At 42.9% G+C, this 14,744-nt stretch overlaps 1 protein-coding gene across 1 annotated transcript; it reads right to left on the reverse strand.

The window, feature by feature from the left end:
- Positions 1 to 2,036: 2,036 nt before the first annotated feature.
- On the reverse strand, positions 2,037 to 13,015 carry RBX1 (ring-box 1). The gene is made up of 5 exons (XM_031600238.2): positions 12,847 to 13,015; positions 10,555 to 10,633; positions 4,828 to 4,898; positions 3,441 to 3,526; positions 2,037 to 2,211 (listed from the first exon to the last, which is right to left on the reverse strand). Exons 1-5 carry the CDS (start codon positions 12,922 to 12,924, stop codon positions 2,199 to 2,201), a joined length of 327 nt encoding a protein of 108 aa, XP_031456098.1. The 5' UTR covers positions 12,925 to 13,015; the 3' UTR covers positions 2,037 to 2,198.
- Between the last annotated feature and the right edge of the window lie 1,729 nt (positions 13,016 to 14,744).

Here is a 14,744-nt window from a genome sequence, read left to right on the forward strand (position 1 = left end):
CTGATGTCTTTTAGGACATGGAAGAGGAAGAAGGGATGATAAGGATATTGAGCAGGCTGTGCTCTGGAGGAACCCTCCCTTAAAGTCCATCAGCACCCACTTGAGATGCAGCAGAAGACAGAAAAGAACAACCAAGGGAGGCACACAGGCAGAAGAGGACATGTTCTCAAAGACACCACCAATGTGCTAAATGATCTAGAGTCATCCACCCATGGCAGATCAGCTGAAAACACATGTTCCCACAAACAGAAAATCCAGATAGGCCATGGCCACGCAGCTCTGCAGTCCCATTTGAGTTGTGATACCTGCACTGCTAACACGCTCATAGTTGTGAATGGGCAAATACCCATACTGCTGCAGGTCTGGGAGGGGGTAAATCCAGCAGGAGAGCAGGCAGTGATGTGTCTCCATGCCTGGATAGATCCTTTCCAGAATCCAGCTGTTGTTAATTGCATTAAAATGTTAAAATACATTTGAGGTTTCTTCTCCAAGCTACATTATTGCATGTGTATTGCACTGGAGTTCCACATCGCAGTGCAGCTGGAGCAGCCCTCGAGGCTCCCCCATGTGAGCTACATGCACAGTGCCACCCAGAGCAGTCACAAACCTATCCTTTCCCCAGATTTCTGCAGGAGGTGGTGGAAACGCCAGAATTGCCATCTGCTCTATTTGGATACGACAGATCCCTCTTACCTTCACTTTATGCCACTGCTGAAAACCGTGCAGCCACGTGCTGTGCGTTGGGTTGCTACAGAGATCAAACCTTTGCTATAGGGGAATCAGCAGCAGAAATGCTTTGACTGGCAGCAGCTGAAAAGCCACAAAGCAGAGGGGAATGCCTGCGCTCATGGTGTCTGTCCAGTCAAGAAAATACACTCAGGGCAGTGCTAAAGGCGGACAAACCGGGATGATGCAACTGGACTCAAAACAGAGATCTTGAGGAAGTAAATTCCCTGATCAGTGAGCATCTCGGTTCCAGGTCCTGAGAAACCCAACACTAAACAAAATGGCCTGTCATAACGAGAGACATCTGACATTCAGACAGATGCACAGGGCATTCACAGAGGGGAGTTCACATTCCAGGTATTTAACCTGGCTACAACCATTTTCATTCCCTATCACTCTGCTTTATTAATGTTAAATATCAGCTATCAACTCTTTCCTCAACAACTAGGAAAAATGTGTTGATGGAAAGGTAATGTCATGAACAACCAACACAAAAATTTCACTGGATCTACCACTGCTGCCATGAAGTGCCACAGCCTTCAGTAGCAGGAAGAATTGCTCTGACCTTGTTCAGGTTCTGGGCATCTGCTGAGGCTGTCAACACAGGGACCAAATTTTGATGCAACAAGGATACCATTCGGCACAGCAGGGACCAAATGAAATGTGATGTAGTTTTCAGAGTAACAACATCTGGCCAGTAAGAACTATGGGTAGGTTTGAACCGAGATAATATAGCACAGAGTGAATTTGTTCACACACTGCTCATTTTAGCTCTGCAGTCAATCTTGCAGGTGAATTTCCCAAGTGTACTTTCACCTGACACATGGAAGTGTTTTATTGCCACTGATAAAATCTAACATTTAGTTAATGTCTGCAAAGCTAAATGCATGAAACTGTGAACAGGTAATGAAATTTTCCTCTGTAGGGGAGCTGGTTTAGTCAAACTAAAGAGCAGAAGCAATACAGAGTAGTTTCTAATAATGACACTAACCACTAACTAACCATACATATCATTATTTCAACTGAGCTGCAAGAAAGCATGTCCATATGAAATGCTACCTGCATAAACTACATTAGCTGGGGCCATGTCCTGTGTCCACTGCACTCCATGAAAGAGCTTAATGATGACCTCACTGTGCCAGAGGTGTGGTTCTAAGTCACGTGAGAATCAGACCAAACCCACAGCCAAAACCTGGGCATGACGACAAGACGAGCTGTCCTGCTTAAGAGTTGCCTGGTTTAAGTCTCCAGCCTACAGATAACTCTCTTTTCATTCACTGACTTACCGCTCATGAAAGAAAGACAAAAACTTAGATGGGGAGCTCCTGCAAGATTTTATTCAATGGTACACAACAGGGCAAAATTAAGATTAAAGCAGAATGTATACATTACTGATTTGTCAAGCTGCTAAGACAAATCCATACTGACACAAACAACGGAGGCTGACAACATATGAAGTACGGTGATCATCTCTAGTGTCCATACCTGCAAACACAGAAATACATTAATGCTTAAAAAATGTTTAATACTAGCACTGATTTGGACAGACTTATTCTATCACAAACCACTTTGCATGTAAATCAGATGAAGGTGAAATGCTATGCTATAAAAGCCTTGGGAAACTCTCCATACTTCACTTCCCCATAAAGTCTATTTGGATATTAGTTAGATGGGAGACTGTTCGTGATTCCCCAGGATTTCATAAGCAAGAGGCCCTTGGTATCCTCATCTTTTGCCCTAAATCCTAGTTCACATATGCCCTGAGTACAAATGAGGCCGAAGCCTGTGACATCCCTTGATGTATCACTGAGCACTCATCAGAAGATATTCATTCACGTTCCCACTGCTCATAATGCTGCCCATACAATGTCACTAGCCAGGCAACAAGGGCTCAGTTTTCATCAGGTGTTCACTAAAACATTGTAATATCAAAACACTGGTTAGGTTAGAATTAATACGTTTAAAAAAAAGGAGGAAAGAAAAAAGGAAGGTGAATTCAGAGTTAAGAAAAGACTAAGGGATAAATTGCCCAGAATGAAGCAAGTAACAAACCTCCTAACTGCTATCAATGTACAATTACCCCTCAAAACCACATCCCTTCACCTCCCACTCTTCTGTTATTCTAATAACAGAATTTTGAAGAATGCAAAGCAAAACAAAAAAGAATGTTTAAATAAAGAATAAATGGGTCAAGGCTGTGACAAAGGCTACGTGGACATCTACTTTTAGTATACTAGGAAATCAGCTGTATTCATCTTTGATCCTATTAGAATTACAAAACAAATCACTGCAATACAGAGGGATCCAATAAGACTTCTGGCACCTCTATATAAATGCTCTGGAACACAAGAAGCATAATTCAGGTTATTTCCTAAATCCAGACAGCCCACAGGGCAGTATAGCATTCACCCAAGACTCCACTTTCAGTTAATTCCATTTTCTGCTCACTGTTCTTTAGAGAGAATGTCAATAGAAACCAGTACCTTTTAACAACTTCCACATCCACCACAACTACCCGGGCTTCCTTCAGAGCTCACTTCACACCAGGTCATTAAGGGAAGTGAGATCAATCAGTGAGGTGGAGAAAAAGAAACCTTTCCCAACAGCAACTATGTGAGACCACAAATATGAGACTATCCACATATCTGATATTCATTTCTATCAGCAGAAAGAAAACTGGATTTTTCATCTTGAAATCTGTGCAGGATACCTACTTTTGGAACTCCCATTCCCTGTTGTCCAGTGGGCATACTTGGCGAGTTTTGAGCCAGCGAGAGATGCAGTGGAAGTGGAAAGCGTGCTGGAAGAGAAAGTCCAAATCACATCATACTTCAGAACACACAGACAAATCTCAATGTAAAAATTACCATACAAAGCATTGTGGTAAGAATAGAGCAACTGTTTGCAGACAAAGCTGGGGAGGAGTGATCGTGCACCTCACTGGCAAACACCAAGGAACTGATCTACATTTTCAGAGAGGAATGGAGCGTGAGGGAAATGGCAGCAGGGTGCTTATTCCACAGTACACGCAGTGGCAAGCAACTGACTTCTGATGAAGGAGAGAGAATGCAGTTTAGCAGCTGCTAAAATTGGCAGAGCAGATGCTGATAAGAAGCATAATCAGAAAGACAACAAAGAAGATTTCACAGCGAGCAGCAAGGACTGCACGTATGTATGTATATATGCTGAAGCTTTCTGCCAATCTTCTGGACAAACTAATGCTTGAATATAAATGAACTTGCAAAACTAGAAAAATCTCTATGGTGTGTTTAGTACAGGCACTCTCTTCCATGCCCTAAACAGCTCCTTAAAAACAAGCTTCCATTTGTGCTCTCCTGCACACAGAAATCTTCATTTTGACATGAGAATATTTTCACGTGGTGAAAAAAAAATCACTCTCCTCTTTCGCAGACAGAACTGCCTCATTTACAATCTTACTCCAGTATTATCTCAGTGTAACTTGGTCCCACAGCACAGTGAGGATGGGTGGAAGGAACAGGTAGTTATTGTTCCATTACGGAAAGTTAGGTCTTCCAGCTCAGGGCCAAGCTAGCTCAGATGTGTGCAAGTTTGAGTTCACATGCCAGTGGGACCACATGTGAAGCAGTGCATTTGGCAACAAATGGAGAACAAGTGGAGATGATACTCTAGAGCTGATTTCACCTTCCTTCAGAAGGGAAAGCAAACTACCTAGCTACTCCACATGGACTCCTTGAATCAGCCTGCATAAGGACAAATCAAGCGTGCTGCCATCCAAGTAATCCTATTATCTGGGGACAGATAAAAAAAACAACATAGCTTTGAGGCAGCACCTTGATGAGGGAAATCCTGCTCAAAATTAAACACCTATTACAATGCCAAAATATACAGGCAATGGCTCATTTTCCTCCCTTGTCTTTCACATATACTGTTCTACCTTCCACTCCTCAGTTATTTTTCTCTCTCCTTTATACATGCCACTAAACAGATTACTTCAAACAGTGTTTTGTGTTTTTTTCCCAGGAGATATCTGACATATTGTATAGAACAATCTTCGTCCCTGGTCATGAAAAAGAGGGTAACATCACCACACACATACTCAGCAATCAGAGTTTCCCTTACATTGCAGACGCCCCATGCAACAGTGCACTCTTCAGATGTAGCCGATGCTTGGTTTGCTTGACATTCTATGCCTGTAAAAACAAAGATTAAACATACATATGCAGGAGTAGAAGATGTACATGCAATACCAACTGGTAGATTTCTTCATTATAACAAGCTGAGGTGGGGGAAGCTCTTTGTTCTGTTGCATTTATTACATCAGCAAGTGTCAAGAGCCATTGGTTTCATGAGTACTGCTTTTCTAAAAGTATCAGATTAAAATGTATTTCATCCTACTGTCCTTCTTCTTCTACATGTTTAGTATTCCAGAGCTTCAGACAGCAAGAGTAGTTAGCTCATCTATCAGTGACATTTGTCATACTTTAAGGATAAATGTTTTTCATTTGTTCTCTTGTGTTTTAATGCATCCATCCTGACAGTCAGTTGCAATAGCAACTAAGTGAAGAAAGTTCACCTAGATTTCTTATCCTGCTTTCTCTAAATAGAAATTAATTGTCTTGTCAGATATTTGTCAGTTATATTTACAAATGAATTAGCTCATACAGTGATGAGGTTTTCCTCTCTCCTTTCTATAGCCTTGTGACAGTAAGTACAGCCTAAAAATACATAGTAGAAAAAAAAAGTTTTAAATTTCTCTTTTGAACTTTTCACAGCTAAAAGCTCAGTACCTAGGATGATCCCAAAGATTATTTATGGTTTTGTCTTGGGTTTTAAGTTTTGTGTCAGCTAATGGTATGCCCAAGAGCACGAGGAGGAAGGAAGAACACCTCTAGGAAAATAAATCCAACAACAATTGGATTCTCCATTCTAGAGCCCAACCAACTCACTTCTGCTCCAGTTCAAGATGAAGCTTCAGAAGAATAAAAAGATATTTCCAACTTCTTCACAGTCAGCAGCACAAACCTATGTGACCAATATTTTAATTTAGCTTCCTGCTAAAGGATGCTTCTTCCAAAGGTCATGCCCAAAAGGTTTAAGAATGATCAGTTTAGAACTTGATACATGGGTTTGTTGCTTTATTTTTTTTCAGATCTGTTTTCCTGGCAAAGAAAAGGCCTGAAGAAGTTCCAGTTCTCTGTTTGATTCACAAACGATTAATAAAATAACTTTCAAGCCCATGCATTTAGCTGAAGTATGTGATCTTTACTTTTTACTGTCCTATTCATCCTCTCCTCCATTTTCCACACTCCTTCAAGTGTGGAGGTGAACAAAATAAGAGAAAAGACAATTTTTCAAGAGATGTGAAAGAGACTGGTTAACCTCAATCACAGGAAATCATTCAAAATAGGATGGACATATAAAGAAATCGAGTAGCAACAACTGTTCTGCATTGTTTGAATGAACCCATATTATATGTTTTACATCAAGACATGATGTACAAAAGCAAGAAGTTCAAAGCTCAGTTCTTGGCCTGCTCAGGGGAGAGAATAAAATCCAACACAGCTGAAGAGTCTGATGTCTTCAGTGCATTTAGCAATAGAAATAAATCTGATTCAGAAAAGGGAAGATGCTCAAGGACCTTGAAGAGCTTCAGTCATTTTGGTGAAACATGCACTTTGTTAAAATTTCCTGCTCAGTATTGCTACAACAATCTTACTGTTATTGCAGTATAGACTCACAGTATCACAAAGTATCCTGGGGGGTATAATTTTAGTTTGAAATATTTGCCACAAGTCTGTACGTTGATGGGAAAATGGTGAGAAGATGAGTAGTGAGGGAAAGAGCAAGAAAAGTCAGCTGTTACACAAACTTTAACTGAGGAAATCTGTGAAAGCCAGGAAAATAATGCTCTACACAATATACTTATTCTGTTTTTTCACATCTTTCCAAATCAGCAAATAATGCTGACCAGCAAGAATAATTTAAAAGATGACAGACCCCAAAGCCTAAAAGAACAGATGATCTTACGCATACATAGCTAAGGAGGAGTTCTCTTGTGGTGATGTAAGGCCCTCCCAACACAACATTCAGATTTAACTCCCTCATCAAACAGGCCAGATGCTGCTGCTCACACTGCTATCTTCAGCTGCCAAAAGCAGGCATTCCCAAAGCTGAAACACCTTCCGGTCTCCCAGATGCCTAATTTCAAAAAGGGGCAACATATCACCTATGCAACAAAAATGAGCAAACTCTCAGAAAACTGAAGCTCATGATTCTGGCTATGGAATAAAGATGAGCTATTTAATGACTGTTGCCCCAAAAGAGATGCTGAGAGACAGAGAGTAACTCAAGGAATGCTAAAGTATTATTTTTCTGCTTTGCTTTTGATAGAGTGAGAGCAAGCAGATACAGCTGAAGCTCAAGTACCTGTAAATAAATGTGAACAAGGCAATGGATGCATTTCAACTCAGGGAGATACAGCTGAAGTCACAGCCCACTGCACAGTGAATTTTATGACAGAGCTCTTCAAAATGGTTTCTGCTTAAGTAAGGGCAACCACTGAGGGATTCCCCTTTCTCTTTACCCAGCGCTTTCTGCAGTTACACCCTGAAGATATTGAGTTATTGGGGAGAACAGAACAAAATGTACATGCCTTGGCTAACAACACATACTGTACTGCGCCAGAGACAGAAAAAAATAAATAACCAGGCTAGGAAATCTGAAGTACATTTGTTACCTCCATAATGCAGAATGAGCTCTGGTTTTTCAAACCTCAGAGGGCTTTCAGAACTTTCTCCGTGCAATCTTCTCAGTTTGAGAATAATTTGAATATTCACCCTAAGTTCCTCCCACTAAATTGTCATATGATTTCTTCTACTTATAACCCCTTCATATGATGCTCAGTATTTCCTCTGAGTATCACACTCTCAAAATATTTGTGCACAGCTATCACTGTCTATTCCTACTTATGACTTTGCAAACTATATATACATGACTTAGCAAACCTCATATACTTAGTTCTGTTCTTCTGCTCTTCTCAAAAAGGCAAAATAAACCTGCAAATCACTCTGAGATTTTTCTTTGGATTCTAATCAATTTGTCTATCTCTGTGACACCAGAATATCACGTTTGATACTTTCCATCTCGCTATTGGAGAAAGAGACCGCTATTTCAATGGCACATTTCATACAGTTCAAAGCACACCAACCACCTTCCAGTACCACATTCCACAGAGAAGATAACCGACTATTCTAATCGTGGTGTTTCTTAACATTCCCCAAACTTGCCACATTGCAACCACTGCAGCAGAGAGTAAACCTTGGAAGAAATCAAGGACGCTGCACAAAGAAAATCTAAATACATTCCGGGTCCTTTCAGAAAAGAACAAAAACCACTGGCAATCTACTCATCCCTTCTATGTGCTGAACATGAGCCATAGTGAGGGCCAAGGGAATCCTTTGTCCTTATTATTAGCAACCAAGTCGTTATGTATGTGCATTAGCAGGACTGCACGAAACCTTAACATTGTTATATCCTAACTTTTGGATGCTCGACTTCATAATGTTAACAATCTTCCATTAGTGTGGCTGGCGTTACTTATCACTGTTCTAATGTTTTCCCTTTTAAGGTTTCTCCTCATCACTGGGAGAGGGAGACATTCCTACCCTGCACTTTATCAAACTGAATCTTGTGTTGTTCTTCCCTGCGCAATCTAGTCATTTTTTTTCTATTTCCCATCACTTCACATCTTCTGTTTGAAAATCTAATTAAGATGCTGCTTAATATCATTAATGATCTGTAACAAGGAAGTAAGTAAATCCAGAGCCAACGCTGAACTAAGCACACCAATTTAGATACCACTTCTACTCTGTATACTGTCAATTTTGGGCCGTCATTTGCAGTTTGGGCTTTTGATAACATTGATTATGCCCTAACTAATAAGGTGTTATGCTTGAGCAACTCAAAAAGCAAAACAAAACAAAAACTAAGTTACCCATGTTCTCTTCCTTTGATGTTCTTCCTAACATGTCTATGCTCTTTCAATTCCACCCAACCTCAATCCTGGCAGGCCTGTTTATTTATTTATTTATTTATTTTTAAATTATTATTTATTTTAAAAAGAACTGACAAAGGAAATTCACCACTGGAAAGTAACGTCTGTCCGCATTCCTTCCAGCTCCTCTGAATCTTCCCTTCATTCTCTTGTTTCCTATTTGCCATTTATGGAAGCCAACAAATATGTAAGACCCTATTTGATTTCCCATAAGAGGTGGCATTAATTTTGAGGCAGATTCGCAGAAGGAAACACACCAGCATCCCACTTGTTTTGATCATTTTGAATTACAGAGTTGTACGTGTTTGTTTATTACATACATAAATTCTACCAACGTAAGTTATGTTCTAACCAATCTTTAAAATGTCATTTACCCATCAGCTATGTATTTCCTCTCTAGCAAATCATGAGAATCAGTTGTATTCAATGATGTCCACTTTTGGCATGGTATAGGTTTGAGATTCTTAAAAAGTAAATCATTATGTCAAAGGTCCTCAGCAGCCACTTCTCTCACCTGCTTGCGTTTAGTGTTACCATTCCTTTTCTAATGATCAGGAATAAAGTGAGCGATGGACAGCCAAGCAGCTGGCTCAAAAGAGAACACATCTGACTCAAAGTAAAGAAGTCAGCTTGCTTAATCCACTTTCAGCCCTGCATGGCACAGTGTGCTCTTTTTTTCCCCTGCTTTTTTTAATTTCCACATAGGCTCACTGACAGTAAGTTACCATCAGCACTACTTCCAAGGGCTACTAAAAAGAAAGTGAAACAAAGCTACCACAAAGAAATCATGACTAGCCCTTGTCATGTACTGAAGGTCTTGCTTTTTGAGGTACCACAATCCTCCCATTTTAGTAGTACAGGTGACTTCCTATCCGGGGTATGTGAGAAGGTGTTCTGTATCTTACCACTGAAAGAACATGGACAGTTTCTGTGCCAACAACATACTGTCAAAGTTTTGAGGATTAAAAAAATTGGTTTTGTTCTTATCACCAATCCTTAATTGGACCAAAGCCAGAGACTTTATACATGAATACCTATTTCACAATAGAATTTTTTATAATTACTCCCACTATCACTTTATTTTCCTAAATAGTAAGTATATTTGTTAATTGGACTGTTGAGAGTATACAGGAAAAAAAAAAAGTGAACTAGTACTAGCAATGCTTGGTGTTGGTTTCAGGATTTTATTATTTTCTTCATAAACAACCAGTTGATTCTCTGGGCAGCCACAGAATTCCCCATATTATAACCCTAATTTAGGCAAGGTAGCTTTTGCAGAATGAGGAATCAAAATTTCTGTGGTCTGAATCTTTTTTGGTCAGTCAGACACAGAAAGCAGAACATGATTTCATTCTAATGGTTGCCATCAAAAAGCTGATACCTACTCCAACATCCCAACCACTACAACCTAAAGCCTCTCTTGGTAAATAATACCTGCTAACCATGAATAATTTCACTTTCTACAGGCTCTGCATTATTAGTTTCCTTTTTTTTTTTTTTTTTTTTTTCATTCAAAATACACCAAGCAGCATCATCTCTTCTGCAGTTGTGGCACCAGGTGATTCTATTTTTTAAAAGAAAAAGGTGAGTGGAAACCAAAATGATGACAAAGGTCACAAAAACAGATTACAGGACTTCAGCACTACATAGAACAGAGTTTAGTAGTGGTAATGAAAGACTTAGTTCTGAACTGAGAACCAAATTTGCTGAAATACACCCTGAACAATGGAAATTTCAACTGTGCATCTTATACACGTCAAAACTGTAAGCACTCTTCCCCATCATTTACTTACATAGATCCATAATATGGTTTCTGCAAATGGCACAGTTATCAACCACAATGTCCCATGCCCACAGAGCTACTGCGTTCCACTAGAGTGAGAGGGGAAAGAAGAAAAACATAAATTTTATTCAATATGTAACACACAGAAATCCTTGTTATTCCTCAAAATCGCATTTCTTTCTGAAATGGAAAAGTTAGGATATTAAAAACACACACCTTACAGCTCCACAGTAATTCTTTCTCGCAAACCTCTCACACTCAATGTTTCATTCCAGTTCCAAAAACAACAGATACCTCTCCCAGTCTCTCTCTCTCTCTCTCTTCTTTTTTTCTGCATTTCTATTTATAATCTGGAGGCAAGGATGGATCTCATGCCACATCCTCAGTTTGGAATTTCTATCGTTTGCAGCAGTTCTCCTAGTAACCATCCCTCAGAGCAGATACAGCCAACACCTCTAACTTTGCCCCCCAGTGACTCCTGAACCATCTTCATTGCAAAAATTAAAAAATTAAAAAAAAAATTGAAATTGCTTCCAAACAAACCTTTCAAAAACTTTACTTAAAAATATGAATGAAAGAAAAGTGGGATATCTGTTCTGTGTTACTTCAGTAGGACTGGCTAGAAAATTCCATGACAACTTTAGAAAACCAATTGAGAATGAGACTCTGACACAAGCTATGCAGAAAAACATAGCACCTTTTTATTCTTCCTCACCCCAAAAAGAACTAAATCATCCCACCATAATTACGTCTTTTGTAAATTGACAGAACTCACGGACTGTTTTGAATGCTGAAGGCAAAGTCATCTATACGCTGGTAGACAGACAGTCTTTGTTTCTATGTTATAAAATAGACTGAATATTTTGTTTCTTTCTACTTTTTCAGTATGATTTTATTGACAGTGTATCTTTTCTGCTTTATTCCATTTACATCTAAGTGTTTCTATTGCTTCCTCTGAGCTCCAAATTCTGAAGGATGAAAGCAGACTCCCAAGAGTTGCTAAGTGTTACCACTTCATTTTTTTTTCATTAGTACCACCAATACTATTACTAGATGTTTTGGGAAATGGCTGAGTAGTGACCTTCTTCCCATCTAACAAGTCCAGCCAGCTTTCTGGCATAGATTTCATCTCTCAGTGTCTCCATCCGCACACCAAGGAGTTACTATAAAGCTCTCAGCACCTTCACAGTTGGATATTAGGAAGAATTTCTTCTCAGAAAGGGTTGTGCTGCAGTGGCACAGGCTGCCCAGGGAGGTGGTGGAGTCACTGTCCCTGGAGGTGTTCCAGAACCGTGTGGATGTGGCACTGAGGACATGGTCAGTGGGCACAGTGGGGATGGGCTAAAGGTTGAACTGGGTGATCTTAGAGGTCTTTTCCAACCTTAACAATCCTGTGATTCTGTGGCTGCTACACTTTGGCTATTGAATCCCACCAGTCCTCTTGGGATCCACAGGTTTGTACTGAGCCACACATGCCTCACAGTCCTCAGCACCTCACAGGGGAGCAGAAAATGGCACCAGCACTTCTCACACGATAGTGAGGAGTGCTATAGCTGTATGGGTAACTGCTACAGATGACAAAGAGCATACTGAGAGTGACTCTTGTTGCACTGGCACTTCATGGCACTGCTATCACCTAGAACTGCATATCCTAACTACCTCTGGGCCCCACTGAAGTGAACTTGGGGTCTTTTACCACCATTCAGCTCGCAGCCACACTGGAGACGACAGGCCAAAGAGCCATATTATGATTGCCTGGGAGAAGCAAAGAAAACCAGGGTGACAAGACAGCATTTGCTGACCACCTATAAGTCGATTTGTGAAGAATACAAAAAGAAGCAGCCACACAAGTGCGTGCAAAGCATCCTTCGCACCACAAAGGCCCACTGGGGCAACTGATCCAAAGCGTCCGGGACTGAGGAGGAGACACGAGCCCGCCAACCCACTCCCTCAGCCCGATCCGCCGTCTGCTCAGCGCGGCGGTGCCCAGGCAGAAGTAGCTCCGCCCCGCCCCGCCTCGCCCCTCCCCATCCTCCCGCCCACGCGGCGGCGCCCTCTGATTGGCCAACCTCCGTCCCAAGCGCGGAGACCCGCCTCACCCATTGGCCCGGACATACGCCAATAGACTCCGCAACCCCCCCTCTCATATGGCAGCGCCGGTGCGGAAGCGAACGCCCGGCTCCGTGAGGGGAGCGGAAAGCGGCTCGCGACTCGGACCTGCTCGTAGCCACCTGGCCGTTCCCGACCTCCCTCCTCCCGCTGGGAGCGGCCGGGTAGAGCGCGCCACGCCTACGGGTCTCACTTTCTTCACTTCGAAGCGCTTCTTGCCGGCGCCGCTGTTTGTGCCGCTGGGGGTGTCCACATCCATCGCGGCCGCCATTTTGGATGCGTGAATAGGCCGTTCCGCTCTCTGCGCGTGCGCGGCGGAAAGGGGCGCGGGGAGGCGTGAGCGGAAGGCGTAGACGGAGCTTCCGCCAGGCTCCGCCCCTCCCCCACCCTATCCGTCACCAACAGGTGCGGGGACGGCGGCAGCGCGGCGCCCGGGGAAGGCTGGGAGCGCGGTCACGTGGTTGGGCCTTTAAAGGCGCCGCGCAGGGCGGGGCCCGCTCTGGTTGTTCCCTTAGCGAAGGGCTGTGGAGGCAGCCGGGGAGATGGGTGCAGGCGGGGCGTAGCGCTGTTTGGAGCACAATTTGAAAGATGTCTTTACATGAAAACATTAATTATAATCTTAAATCTATATGGTGATGCCACCCTAACTCAGCAATCGTTCTGGACGTTAACAAAGCGTACAGTGGTGCTTCTGTGTGTCAGAGAGATGCTAACGTCCATCTCGCTTTAAATGATCACAATATAATGTTACAGTCATCCCACCTCGACTGGTGTTACTGTGGGGAGGTGGCTGCCAGCGGGTAACAGCCACAGCAGCAATCGTACGGCCTGGAGTCATCATCTGGTGTAAAATCATCCCTTATTGTCTGGCAGCAAAGAGAATCACAGAATCACCAAGGTTGGAAAAGACCCACAAGATCACCCAGTCCAACCATTCACCCATCACCAATGGTTCTCAGTAAACCACGTCCCTCAACACAACATCCAAATGTTCCTTGAACACCTCCAGGGTCGGTGATTCCACCACCTCCCTGTGCAGCCCATTCCAGTGCCTGACCACTCTTTCAGAAAAGTAGTATTTCCTAACGTCCAGCCCAAATCTCCCCTGGTGCAGCTTGACGCCATTTGCTCTAGTCCTATCACCAGTTGCACAAGAGAAGAGGCCGACCCCCAGCTCGCTACAACCTCCCTTCAGATAGTTATAGAGAGCAATAAGGTCTCTGCTGAGCCTCCTCTTCTCCAGACTGAACAATCCCAGCTCCTTCAGCCACTCCTCATAAGGCCTGTGCTCCAGACCCCTCACCAGCTTTGTTGCCCTCCTTTGAACACGCTCCAGGGCCTCAATGTCTTTCTTGCAGTGAGGGGCCCAGAACTGGACACAGTACTTGAGGTGCGGCCTCACCAGAGCTGAATACAGGGGGACAATCACTTCCCTGTTCCTGCCAGCAACACTGTTTCTGATGCAAGCCAGGATGCCCTTGGCCTTCTTGGCCACCTGGGCACACCCCTGGCTCATGTTCAGCCAAGCATCAATCAGTACCCCCAGGTCCATTTCCTCTACGCAGTCTTCCAGCCACTCTGCCCTGTAGCGTTGCCTGTGGTTGTTGTGCCCAAAGTGCAGGACCCGGCATTTGGCCTTGTTGAACCTCATCCCATTGGCTTCAGCCCAGCTCTCCAGCTTGTCCAGATCCCTCTGTAGGGCCTCGCTACCCCCAGGCAGATTCACACTTCCAGCCAACTTGGTGTCATCTGCAAACTTACTGAGAGTGCACTCAATCCCCTCATCCAGAATAGAGCAGAGCAGGCCTTTAGGGAAGAGGTTGCTTTGCTTTTCAGTCCTTGCTCCCTTCCCAGCCCCTCAGATGGGCTGAGCTGTGTATCCTTTGTTACCATGTCAGCCTAGTGCTACCCCAGTGCCATGGAATCTCTCTGGGGTGCTCAGGATGCACTCAGGATGAAAATGTTCTGAAAGAAAGCAGGAATTCACATCCTTTGTAACACTCTTTAGAGCAATATTTTATTGTACAGGAGATTGTAGCAAGGTGGGGGTTGGCCTCTTCTTGCAGGTAGGTAACTGCAATAGGACAAGAG

The sequence above is a fragment of the Phasianus colchicus genome, chromosome 1 (genome assembly GCF_987193195.1).
Source record: "Phasianus colchicus chromosome 1, bPhaCol1.hap1.1, whole genome shotgun sequence".
NCBI lineage: Eukaryota > Metazoa > Chordata > Aves > Galliformes > Phasianidae > Phasianus > Phasianus colchicus.

Coding starts and splice junctions, on each gene's coding strand:
- RBX1 (XM_031600238.2), bottom strand. CDS start 12,924: ATGGCGGCCGCGATGGATGTGGACACCCCCAGCGGCACAAACAGCGGC. Junction 4,899..10,554: donor AAACCATATTATGGATCTAT/GTAAGTAAATGA, acceptor TTGTTTTTACAG/GCATAGAATGTCAAGCAAAC. Junction 3,527..4,827: donor TTGCATGGGGCGTCTGCAAT/GTAAGGGAAACT, acceptor TTTCTCTTCCAG/CACGCTTTCCACTTCCACTG.